This window comes from Odontesthes bonariensis, chromosome 24 (assembly GCF_027942865.1).
Source record: "Odontesthes bonariensis isolate fOdoBon6 chromosome 24, fOdoBon6.hap1, whole genome shotgun sequence".
Classification (NCBI taxonomy): domain Eukaryota; kingdom Metazoa; phylum Chordata; class Actinopteri; order Atheriniformes; family Atherinopsidae; genus Odontesthes; species Odontesthes bonariensis.
In genome coordinates, this window is record NC_134529.1 from 15,207,252 (window position 1) to 15,219,662 (window position 12,411).

Consider the following 12,411-nt stretch of genomic DNA (forward strand, 5'->3'; position numbering starts at 1 on the left):
ATCACAGAGATCAGCCACCGGATATACATGGTGTATCATCCAAATGTGACATCTGACGTGTTCACTTACTTTTAGCAGTTTCGACAAGGAACTCACGTCCAGTCTTGCACGTAGTAAATCGTTCTTCCTCCTGGTTGGTCCATACAGAGTCAAGTCTAACAAATGGACTTTCTCGTGAGTAAATCTGTGCTTGCTTGAGAATTCTTTTATGGTGGTCTTGAGTAAAAGAAATGAAGCGCAGAACATGCCAATTGTCCATAAAGTTTTATTGAAAAAAAACAAAAAAAACAAACAGCAATGTACCCATTTAACAATAAAAGAAATGAAGAGAAATAGTAAGATTTTGTGAGCCAAGCTCTTATGTACAGCGTATTGCACTAGAAAAAGAACAAACATCCCCCCGTCCTCCTCCAATCCCTCCATCGCTCCAGTGTCCTGCGCCGTTTGAAATGTGTGCAGGAGGAACAGAGCAGTCCCAAAGATAACACAGCCAATGCTTTTTCAAAAAACTGCTACATCTGGGCTGGGTCTCACTTCATAGGACACATGAATGTGAAATCCTTGAGACCACTCTGACCGTAAAGAAAGCAAGGTGAAGACGATACAAACTCTGTGTGCGCCGACGCACAGAAATCTCAAAGAAGTTTCACTGTTCATTTCACGTATTTCAAAAAAAAAAAAAAAAAGAGATATTGTGGTTTTTCACTCCATTAAGTTACATTCAAAACCTTTAGGATACAGATTTTTTTTTGTTTTCCAGGAATGTTGGACATGCATTTTTTGAACTCCATTTACATATATTGAAAAAAGCCCTTTAACTGAGTGACACAGCAGACTTGGCAATATCCAAAATCAAGAATGCCATAACGTTGAGGGAAAAAAAGCAATCGTAGAAAACCAGAAGTCGTGTTGTTGGAGTTCCGTCTTCTTACAAAAAGAGTATGTAAAACATTTAGAAAAATTTAATTTTTTTTTCATATAAAGATAGCAACAGGTGCGTCAAATTCATGTCTAATGTATATAAAATGAATTAAAAAAAACACCAAATCACAGCACTTGACAGTAAAGATGCACTCTTTCTTGGCTTTTTAAATAAAAAGGTCAACTAAAAGACACTGAAGGCTGAACGTAAATGTTTCCATTGAGGTTGCAACAGTGGCTGGTAACGACAGGCTCAGATCGACACCACGCCGACTGAGTGGCGGTTCAACCCATCTCAAATACAAATAATACTGGGCACCAAGGTGACTCATTCCTCCTTCAAAGGGTAAAACTGCAGCCCTGCTAGATTGTAGATAATAAAGCACAAAAACCCGGGCACGATCCAGCATCTCACAGATCGTCTAAAGTTTCAAGAATCTAGGGGGGGAAGAGAGAGGCGCAAATACAGTATAAAGTTCAAAATACCTTTTTTTTCTCTTTTCTTTTCTTTTTCTTTTTACAGTGCACGTTTCAAACAGTCATTTCTGATGTCGAGAGGGGTTTTGCATGATGAAAGTCGCCGTTCGTGCCGAGAGACGTCAAAGGTCGAGCCTGTGCCTCGTGAGCTGTTGTGAGAAATCAAACGGGGTTTTGCTCTTTTTGTTTTTGTTGATCTCACAGAGCCCGAGTGAAACAAGAGCTGTGACCAGTGACTTTGGGTAATTACGCCAGGTGTTGATGGTGTGGCAGGTCTGTTACTCACAAGGCACGTTTTTATACATTTGATTGTCTGTCTTTCGTGTGATTTGTAAAGACTCAACACACCATTTGTGTGAGAAAGCACGAGGCACATGGCTTTAGTCCGACCTCCGCACACACAGGTTTCAAACACACAGCTGAATGCACCTCAACAGGTAGAAGGAAAGGACTGTACACACTGAGAGAGAGCATCTATACAGTAGCATAGGGCAAATATACACAAAATAAATAAGAATAAATTATAGGAAATCGCAACAAAATGAAACTTGTTCTCATCAAGGACAGGGAGTAGTTAATCGTAATGGTGTGTGTGTGTTTGTGAGTGGCGCTTTGGACTGCAGATGAGAGAGTGTGTCACAACTATTTGAATTGGCTCAGCGTTCAGTGTTTGCAGGAAACAAACTTTTGGTTCAGCTACTTCTGCGTGAGAAAAACAAAGTGAGACCTGACAATCCGTAACACACCTCCGTACTGAGGCTGAGTGAAAACGCTCTGCTCGTTAATCGTCGTCCAACGGTATCAATTAAAACTCTGAACGTTGTCCTCAAACGACAGGAGGACGTGGATTTGAACCAAACGGATGAGTGTCAGGCACACAATATGGCTGTTAACTACTCCCTGATGAAAGCGTAGGGAGAGAAAAAAAAAAAAAACAACAACAAAAAGAACCATCAGTGTTCATATCATAAATTTACATCCAACTAAAGTAATACACCAAATGAGGAATCTTCAACATCATATTTAAAGTCCTTAAAGACTTTACACTGACAAACAGCGGCTGTGTTGGTGTGAAACGCTGCACAAAGCTGTAGAAACTTTCTTGCGTCCCCGGATCTTTAAACTGTACAGGAGCCGTCCTTCCTAAGTAAAGCTAAAAGGTGCCACAGACGGTTTGAGATGCTCATGCAGACCCCGATGTGCCGACTGGCGTATGAGATATCTCAAACCGCCGGTGGCGGCTTGTGTCGGCACGTCAGGTTTGAGTCTGTGCTCGAGACAATTTCCAGCTGCAGTGAAATAGAGTAAAAAAACTACGTCTCTGTGACCCCGAAATGTTTCTGTAACAAAAAAAAAAAATTTGGAAAGAGGTGTATTTCTGTTGAGAATCTGTGGATGTCAGTTTGATTGCAAATACAGCTGATCTGTATAAGTTTGACGTGTCCCACTGGCTTGAATATTGCTCGCCCCTTTAAATTGCCGGCAACTGTCGCCTCCCACAGGCAACCCGCAATGCAGCGGAGGGCTAAATTGCGATTGTCAATCCAGCCAGAGAAATGCGCTCTGGAAACCTTTAGGAAAGTGATGGCATTCACCCAAAGATTTTCAGTTGATTGTTTTCCGGTTCCCTGATCATAATCCCCACAAGTGAGATGTCTTTGACTGGGTTTGTGCTCATTTGGTTTCTGAATCGATGCAGCACACACTCCAACGGACACGTGATCACAAACTGAGATGACCGTGTCGGATCTTTAAACTATTTGACGTAAAAAAAACGTCTCTTCAGTACACCTTGTTCAAGTATGCGAGCGTCATATTAACAGTGCCTGAATCTTCACAGTGGGTCATAGGTCACCTCTGACAACACAAGGGATGCTGGAGATGGAGAGGCTGATGAATGACACCAGTAAAAGACATAAGGGGAATAAAACATCCCCGTGTCACATCTACAGTGGAAGCTGGCGACACGTGCGTCCAAACAGATCAATAGTGCAACAGCAGTGGGTTACAGCCATCTTCAAATTAGCCAGTGTGGAACAGTGAAGGAAGGGTACAGGGCGTATCGCTTTTTTTTTTTTTTTTTTTTGGAGATTAAATCAAACATGTGCCAAGAGTCCTCAAGGTTCTAACTTTCTAACTTTAGCACAGAAATGTCCATATCCACAATCTGTCACCTAAAAAGTGGCCCAACGTTAAAACTTATCTCTTTTTTTTTTTGATGCAAAACAGCGTTTACTGCGGCAGGAGAGAATAAGGCATTCCCTGGACTGATGGAGGTCCTGCAGGACTTGAAACACCAAATAAAAAGAGCCGTTTACTGTACAAAATAGGTAATCTTACAAATATTTCGAAAATATCTCTTCAAAAGACAATGGCTTCTTCTCGGCGAGGCAACGCAAAAACAAAAAAAATAAAAGAGAAAGAAAGAAAGTAAAGAAAAAAGGTAATCAGTCTCCGTCCAGCGGTGACCAGTGTCTTCTTCATCTCATCTTCATATTCAATTAGAAAACAAAATCCGAACCCGTGTTCCATCTTACAGTGCCATCTCTCTTAAGTCCGATCCCTCGGTTCCATTCGGAAAACAAGGGCCAAGGTGAGGCGGGGAGGGGCAACAGAAAGTCCCTTCATCTCTGCTGTCCTCTCAGGCGGGGGATGAGAGCCTCTCTTGGAAACAAAAAGCCAAAAAAGGCCATCGTAAGGCGTATCCACACAGGCAGGTTTTGTCTCTGGTGCCTCATAAACTGCAAAAAGGAAAGAAGAAAAAGACCCGTCAGTTATCAGCGGCCATAAAAGTTGACTGTGAAATCATCATTTCTGAGCTAGTCGGCTTTAAATGTGCCTACGCATGCTCTGATTTCTTCCCAAAAAGGTTTTCGAGGTAAAGCCTTGTGAACTGTGGTAAACCCTGTGAGTTGAAACCGTATGACGAACTCGACTGGATGTTTTCACAACATCGGCTTGTGTCTAGAAAACATGTCTGTCGCACGCACACCCGAGACTGAGAGCTCCGTTTGCTGCCAGACAAACGTTAACGGTAACGATTCATTTCCGCGCAATCATCCCACTCTGAGCCTTAAAACACAATTTCAACCCACATACGTCTTGGCGCTCATCTCGGTTAAATGAACCAATCTGACTTCCAAGTGTCGGGAAAAAGTCCCCTTGATTTCAACGCAAGCCCTTCCGAGTTAAAAAAAAAAAATTAAAGAAGCGCTACGATTCCGCTGCCAGCCCCTCATGTAATCACAAAGTCTCAATAGTTGTCAAAACAAAGCAAAACTGAAACTGCTAGCTCCCATGCAAATCTCCTCTCCCTGCACTGTTGTTCTCTACGAGGGGGAACCACAATCTGATGAAGGGGTTCCTGTTGCATCCTGGAGTCTCCTGCCTTCCCCCTCCGCTGCCCTCCTGCCCTGATCCTGCACAGCCCCCGCTGCGTGTCTCAAACAGCCACGCTCAGATGTTGCTGGCTGTTGCATAAGCATTCTTGTTCCAATCTTTCTTCCCTGCTCTCTCCATCAAGGTCTCTACCAGCCTAGCAATCAGAGTCCGCCACAGGCTATTTGATGCAGAACTAGCAGACTGAACCGAATTGAACCAGCACCACTAAATGTAACCCTAATTGTCCCTAATTGCCTTAATTCTACACTGCTGCGCTTATTCAAACAGTACCCTTGTGTTTCACGTGAAGCTCATCTTTCTGCACGCTGGTCGTGGAGAACAGTGTGGATTTTGTTTGCCCTTTTTAAGCTTGTAACATCCAAAATGATTAAGAGAACTGACAATGTGTGTGTGCGTGCGTGTATGTGTGTGTATGTGCCGTTTGTATGTTTACTGGCCACAAAAGTAGTCAAAAGTGAATCAACCCACAAATACAGTCTGCTTCCAAAGACAAAAATAAAAAAACACACATTAGCTCACGTTGGCAACTTCTGCTCAAAGAAGCAAGTGAAGAAGTCCCCGAATAGCTGCGGAGACAATACGGGGAAGTGATTGGATATCATATAGGATCAATTTTGATTATTCCCACTTTGGAATATCCCGACAAAGGCAGACACCAACCCCAGCGGAGGCAACAACCCGCTCTCTTATCTCTCTTTCACAGGGTCACACACGCAAACCAAAACACACACACACAGACAGACACACACGCTCATGCAGGCAGCGAGACAACTGAGGTATTGTGGGAAGTCGGCATGTTACTGGCTGTGTCTATAAGTGTATGAGTCAGACTCTATTTTTAGATGAGCACATAAACAGCCGACGACGTCTACCCAGACACAGACGTGCTGCTTGTGACAATCATATCAATCTCACCTGCTCTCCCTCAGTCTTTGCTAAGTCATTCTCAAAGCTCCATCCTTATATCACTCTATTTCGATTCCATCACTCTTCATTTTCCCCTACTGAATCCTTTAAAGCCATTCTGGAAACCCCACCTTATGATCAGAGCAGCCCCTGTGGCGGGACAGCTGCAGGTGCAGATATTAACCTCAAAGGGACGTGACTAATGGGAACTCTCAGAACAATAAATCGCACATTAAGTGTTTATGCTGGACTACATTGCTGTATGTGCGCTTGTCTCCGATCGCCTTTACAAGTCTTCCCAACTTCCCAAACACACCCATCTTTTCAGTATGTTTGAATTAGAGAGCCGAGACAAAGAGATAAAGGAATGTGCTCCGAAATGCTGTAAATCCCAGGTGAGGATGTGGATTTCTTTCTTTCTTTTTTTTTTTTTACAATGTTTCCCTATTTTTGTAGACCGAGAAGCATACCCTTATATTTGCATGTACCGTAATAACAAGCTACCATTTACAAGTATACTGTGGGACCGTATTGGCAGCATTATTTACACCCTTATGCTCATTCTGATGTCTAGAGGCAGAGAAGACAAAGATGACTCGGACCGCGACAACAAGCTGGTAACACTGAAATAAGCTGTTTATGCGTTGCGTTATTTAGCTTTGTCTCCTTAATGAAGTGCCTTATTAACGATTCAGGATTTTTCCTTCAGTGTGGCCAAGAGAGTGGTTAAATCACCATGCAGGCTATTATTAGCTAATGTGAGCTGTGGCCATTTCAGATGCCAAAACGCTCGGTCTCTTTCCTTCAAAGTCTGAGCCGCAAACTGGCAAAAAGGAGCTTTGATTGGTGTCTGCACTCGCGCTGACTCTGACATGCACGTTTAATAAAGAAAAACTCAGCTCAGCAAAATATAGTTTAAGGAGCACTTAATCCAACGGCTCCTTGCTGCTGACAGGTCATGGTGGCATTCAAATAGAGCAAGTTTTATATCAAGTAAGTCTGTTTGTGATTGGATTGGCTGGGTGTTGGGCAAAGAGTGAGGTTATTGTGGATCTGCTTAACGGCCGTCAAGCGAGTCTTACCACTTCAACGTGATCCTGGTGGAACTTGTCTCCAATCTCCCGAAGTTTACGGCCAATTTGCACCTCGACGCTCACCCCCGGGCGCTCCTCGGGCCCCTCTGCCATCCTGTCATTCTCCTCCCCTCTGTCCTCTTCCTCCTCCCCTTCCATCCGCCTCTCTCCCCGGTCCTCCATGGGCTCAAATTGAGCGGGAAAATGTGAGCGTGAGCCAGCGTAAACTAAAAAGAAAGCATCGAGACTCTTAAAACTTGATCCACCGTTTAAGTATTTAGGAGTTTGACTTGGGTAAAAACCACATGTTAAGCTGCTTCAAGTGTGACATGACGGTGGGAAAAAAAACCTCGTATGACAGGGCTGACTTTCTTGTTTACCATCAATGGCCTCAAACACAGTTTCGACCGTCAAGCTTAGTCAAACATTCAATAAAAACATTTTGCCATAATGGTTTCTGAAATCCAAACAGGCTTTATCAGATCTTCCTGTGAATGTGAAAATCACACGGTAGGCATTTGAAGGACAAATGAGGAGTTCACAAACAAAAAAAAAGCTGGAGAACGATGGAACAACGTCCTCGGTGAACCGCCACCTTTTATTGAGCCGTGTCACTGAGTTTACTCACTGCCTCTGGCATGAGCCTCCGCAGTCGTACCATTTGGAGGAAAACAATTTTTTATGTAATCATGTGTGCAGAATGCCCTACTATTCCGCCTCACAGAGGAACGTAATAACTCAAAAAAAAAAAACTGAACGCTCGGGACTGAGTTTGTAGCGATGGCACCGGGCCAAGTGCATGACATCCATTACTGGTTAGATTACAATGAACGACATGGTAACAGCAGTCAGTGGAGTTTATGTATCGATGATTTTAAAGCAGAACAATAGGTTGCTCTCACACGCTGACACTGAGTCAACAAACAAACAACACCCTGCTTCAACATCCGTTCAATTCAATTAGCGTGATGTCACACTGATTTGATTAGACATGGGAAAACGCTATTAGATTTAAACTGATGGACATATTAGTGCTGGTATGTACCTTTATGTGTCTATGAAAGTATTGTTTTTCTTTATCTAATTTTCAAGAGATTCTTGTTTTAAATGTCACCTATCAAATTGAGGTTTGTGACTTATTTTTAGAGCATAATATCGTCGAGTTAATTGTAATACTACACAGAAGACAAACAGTTTTGCAGAACCGCACATTCTGAGCATGCGTATCGCACTACAAAGGGCTCTCACAGCGACGTGAAAATTAACTTGTGAGCATGTTCTGCTTTGATTTTTCTAAATGGAATTTAGTTTGTCACGAAATTCAAGAGCAAAGAAATTGTCTTTTGCTCTCTTCGTATCCGACTATTACAGGATCACATGAAAATGTTTCAGTAAGTCTGACGTCTGAGGACAGCCCCAAATGAGGAAGCTACCAGAGAGAGGGAATGACTAAGAGTGAGAGGTTACACTGCATGTGCATCATTCAGTGCTGCACACTCAATAAGCCCATATCACGTCAGGCGCCTCCCCTCCTTACCGTGAAAAGGTCCGCGTGGCGGCCGGCGTAAGCTGCAGGGCAGCGTGTTAATGCTGTTGTTGTTGTGGCCCTGCGATGTGTGCACAGCAGCAGTGACGGCAGCGAGGGCCTGTCCGGCTGCCATCTGCGTGGTCCGGTCTTCGTATTTGACGTCTCTAAATGGCGTTCCCCAGAGCTGTGAGATGGGCCGCGACATGTCCTCCTCTTCATCATCCATCCGATGCCTCAGCGGTAAATTCCCTGGAGGGAAGAGGAGGACACGGGATGGAAACGTTAGAATGAGATGACGTGTTTTTTTTTCTTCATTTTTTGTACAAGTGTTTTGGTGGTTTGAACACAAAATGGATTGTGGTCTTAAGCTTGCAGGTCATTTGGGTTTGATTTGTTTTCAAAGCAAACAAAAATTGCCAAATATCCTGTTATCAGTATAAACTTTGCCCTCTGGCATATGGAATGATCTCATTCTGTCTGCCTGAAATGGAAATAAATCATTAGTCAGTATAATGCCCCGTAAGAGGCTTATATTGCTTTACATGCTTTAACAGTCAAAACAAACAAGCCGGGTTGGACAATCGCAGCAGCAAAGATGGATCTGTAAGGGTATACTTAAGGAAAGTATTTGACACACAAAAAAAACACCCAGATGTGACGAGTGTAATTTTTCTTTCTTTTATGCGCTGATAAGCAGCAACAGGAGCAAATTGTAAGGAAACATCCTGTGCAGGGGGATCCACAGAGCAGCTAAAAAAGCTCTACGCCAGATCTCTCGCAGCACATTTTGCCAAGCCGTTCATGATAATGTGCCAAATTGTACACAGTGCCAAAAGATCCACCAGAGAGCACCCCCCCTCCCCCTCTCTCTCTCTTTCTCTTTCTCAGAATTACCTTAAACAGTGTGAACAGTGTGCTACACAGCAGAGCACAGTCGGGAGATTAGCTTCCCCACGCACAATGCCACTGCTCAACGTTCAGATCTGCACTTGTTGGTCCCTGCCTCTCATCCACAAAGTCACTGGATAGCTGTCTGTCCACTCTACTTGCCCACACGCACACAGCAGCAGGAAGAGTGCAAATAACAGTCTGGCTGGACTGTCACAGACTGCGTGCACCAACCGTTTCATGAGGAAGATAACGAATTTCACTCCATCCTCAAATGTGCCTGCCGGACACAAATGCTCACACTCTCTTCCTCATTGGCCGCATCCCAAAATCGGAACTACTGTTATATCATTCTGTCAAAGGTGCCTCTCTTTTTCCTTTTGTTGTGTAAGTGGAGACAAACGGGCAGGGTTGGCGAATGCAAAAGTTGAAACTGGATACACTGGTATTGTGTTTACCGAGCAAGGCGGCCCCAGTTGTATATATCTCTTTGCATGATGTCATGTCGTATGGAGTCAATGGAGGAAATTGCATCTTGAAAAGCAGTGGAAAAATACAAGGACCTGGACAAGTGATACTAGTTTAAAACGCTTCTTTGACTCATAGTCTATTTGTTATCAAACAAAAATTATAAAGTGAGCAATACAGTAAATAAAGTGAGTCATTCTTTCCAGGTTATGTAAGAGTCAAACTGGTTTATTTCACCAGGCTTTTTTTCCCCCAGTGTAACACATCCACTTATTGTTTTAACTTTGCCTTGAAGGAAACTACTTAATGCTATGCAGGCAGTAGAGGTATTCCTGCAACTCTGCAGCAAGTTTCTCTGATATCAACTGTGCAATTAAGTTGTCTGTTAGTGGCAATGCAAGTCCTCTCTTGAATTCCCGCTGGCAGTCATCAGAGGACTGGCACTGCAGCCAATAGTGTCAGACACATAAAAAAAACAAACATAGACAGGGAGATACACAGAAAGACACTGCACACACATTGACACACAGTGCCCGGGGCTGCAGGGAGGCCTGGCAGCCACCACAGTGATGGTCAGAGGCTCAAAGCCCCAGCAGAAAGTGGCTCCCTCTGCTGCACCATCTGTGCACGGGCTCATTTCCACGAGAAGCTGGGCCGGGGCTCAGCTGCTATTACACCTACTGCTGTTATGGAACTACAGTATCCAGGCGTACAGTAGGCTATGTGTGCAAGTGACATGCTCCAATACATCAGAGCCCCACTCCAACACCACCCCCATCCCCAGAAAAAGAAAGAAAAAAACAACAACAACAACAACAACCAGCTGTTATATCAGATTGTTTTAAATAGTTCACGTGTGGTCTCCGTAACTCCAGCAGAAATGTGCTCCATTATTTCCCCCCCACCAGCAGCACAGTATCCCCAAACAGCTCAGCTCATCAACTCGGGTCGCCGCATCATGTCAACACAACATCCACAACAAATCGGCAGTCGTTACATCTTATGATCACGGAGCCAGCGGAGGGGAAATATGCAACCAAATACAAGAGATGAAATATCACAACCATAGCTGAAGTAAAAGTTTAAACGTTTGTAGGCTTGTCTTTCTTGGATAAATAAGGTAGCAACAACTTATGACTGGGTTAGAATTCCCTTCTAAGTAATGTCAGCGGCAACAAACGAGTTGCTCTTTCGGTCGTTTTGGGGATGGTGTTTCGTCGGGACGCTTTATCGCCCATTATCCTACCTTGACTCATTTCTCCTCATCTCGCCGCACAAGTCTTCCTTCACATAAACACACCGGAGTGTCCACTCAGTCGAAGCGGTTTACAGAAATTGCGTGAATTACACACAAGACAAGTCGCCACGCTGCGTGCCGTGTATATTGGAGGTTAAACTTAATCACCTGCAATATTGTTCGATGGCAAAAGTTGCTAACCAGCGATGGTGGGTCGGAAACCGGTAAAGTCCACGCGCGACATGAATCTCACCTGTGACTTTGTCCCCGTTCTCCGTCCTTACAGCTCCGGCAGACGCGAGGAGCAGGACACGCGCCTAAACCTACAAACCCTTCCTGCTGCGATGCCAACCGCTGGTCCGCACACCACGTCTCTGCCCGGGCATGCCTGAGCTGCCCGCTTACGTTTGTTGATAAACTCTCCCAAACATGAAGGACGCGGCGGTGTGTGCGCGAGCTCGCCTTTTAAATTCGAAGAGGAACCGTTAAGACTCACCGCCGGAAAATGCTTTTTCCGTTGTAATTGGTGGTATCTTGACAACTTGCTGTTATCTCGTTTCTACGGTGTGTGGTGCTGAGACTTGTATCCCCTCTTTGCATTACAACCGCTTATGGACCTTTGCTGACTGGAGAGGGGTTGTTTTTTCTCTGTGTCAAAATGATCCGCCCTTGTGGCTCGGACCCGCCCCTTCACAATAATGTGAAAGGAACAGAGTCAGCCACACTGTTGTTATGCAAATACAGCCCACTGTGAGTTATAAAATGCAGTTAATGCAGTATGTTGTATCACATTTGATATTATATTTGTTGCATGTGTGTGCGTGCGAGCTACTTTCGCCATTTGGGTACTAGTGAGGAAGGAAATAACTCAAGTGAAGGTGGAAATAGTTGTAAAAACCCTCAAGAAAAAATTCTGGGTCGAGAATTATTCTTCAGCAAGATCATTTGTAGCTAAATGCATTAGGAAAACCCCAGCTAGAGATATTCAATGCAGAAAGACGGTCCCTGCAAGGTACACAGAAGCCTATTATATTCTATCTATACCTCTATAATTAGATTTGGGTGAGCTAACATTTTTTTTGTTATAGCTGATCGGGTTGGTGACCATTTGAAGTACTATTGAAAGTGATGGGAGCTTAAGTCTATGTCAAATGGGCTAACTATGTTTATGTGCTGCAAAATCTTTGGAGCCTGTCAAGTGACTGACGATGCAAACTAACCATTAGTTTTCGATGTGGACATGCATGTCTTCGTAACTTTAGCATTTGAAATATCTATTTCAAAGTTTAACACAGATATAATCTATCGTTGCACGATTTGTAGAGCTGATGCCGTATTGTTTTCGAGATGAAAAATAATAATGCGTCTGGCCCTTTAAGAGAACAGCCCTACTTGCCGAGAATAACCTGGTGACACGAAGTGGACCAATCGGACGCTTTGTTATGGTCCCGCCTTCTATTTCGTGTATCTTGACACGTGGAAGGGGAAAAAACACAAACCCAGATAAGACA

General features: G+C 43.9%; 1 protein-coding gene across 2 annotated transcripts; it reads right to left on the reverse strand.

Annotated features, from left to right (window-relative positions):
- Nucleotides 1-258: 258 nt before the first annotated feature.
- On the reverse strand, nt 259-11,512 carry bmf2 (BCL2 modifying factor 2). Of its 2 annotated transcripts, none has more exons than XM_075459437.1 (4): nt 11,397-11,512; nt 8,317-8,556; nt 6,789-7,006; nt 259-4,139 (listed from the first exon to the last, which is right to left on the reverse strand). In XM_075459437.1, the coding sequence occupies exons 2-4, from the start codon at nt 8,531-8,533 to the stop codon at nt 4,023-4,025; spliced, it is 552 nt and encodes a 183-aa protein (XP_075315552.1). In that variant the 5' UTR covers nt 8,534-8,556; nt 11,397-11,512; the 3' UTR covers nt 259-4,022. The 2 variants fall into 2 exon arrangements, with proteins under 2 accessions (XP_075315552.1, XP_075315553.1); XM_075459438.1 differs by lacking the exon at nt 11,397-11,512 and adding an exon at nt 11,154-11,343.
- Nucleotides 11,513-12,411: the final 899 nt, after the last annotated feature.

What these genes read in the sequence shown, in the direction of transcription:
- bmf2 (XM_075459437.1), bottom strand. Translation starts at nt 8,533, where the DNA reads ATGGATGATGAAGAGGAGGACATGTCGCGGCCCATCTCACAGCTCTGG. An exon ending in GCCACGCGGACCTTTTCACG is followed by an intron (nt 7,007 to 8,316) that starts GTAAGGAGGGGA and finishes CTTTCTTTTTAG; the next exon opens with TTTACGCTGGCTCACGCTCA. An exon ending in ACCAGGATCACGTTGAAGTG is followed by an intron (nt 4,140 to 6,788) that starts GTAAGACTCGCT and finishes TCCTTTTTGCAG; the next exon opens with TTTATGAGGCACCAGAGACA.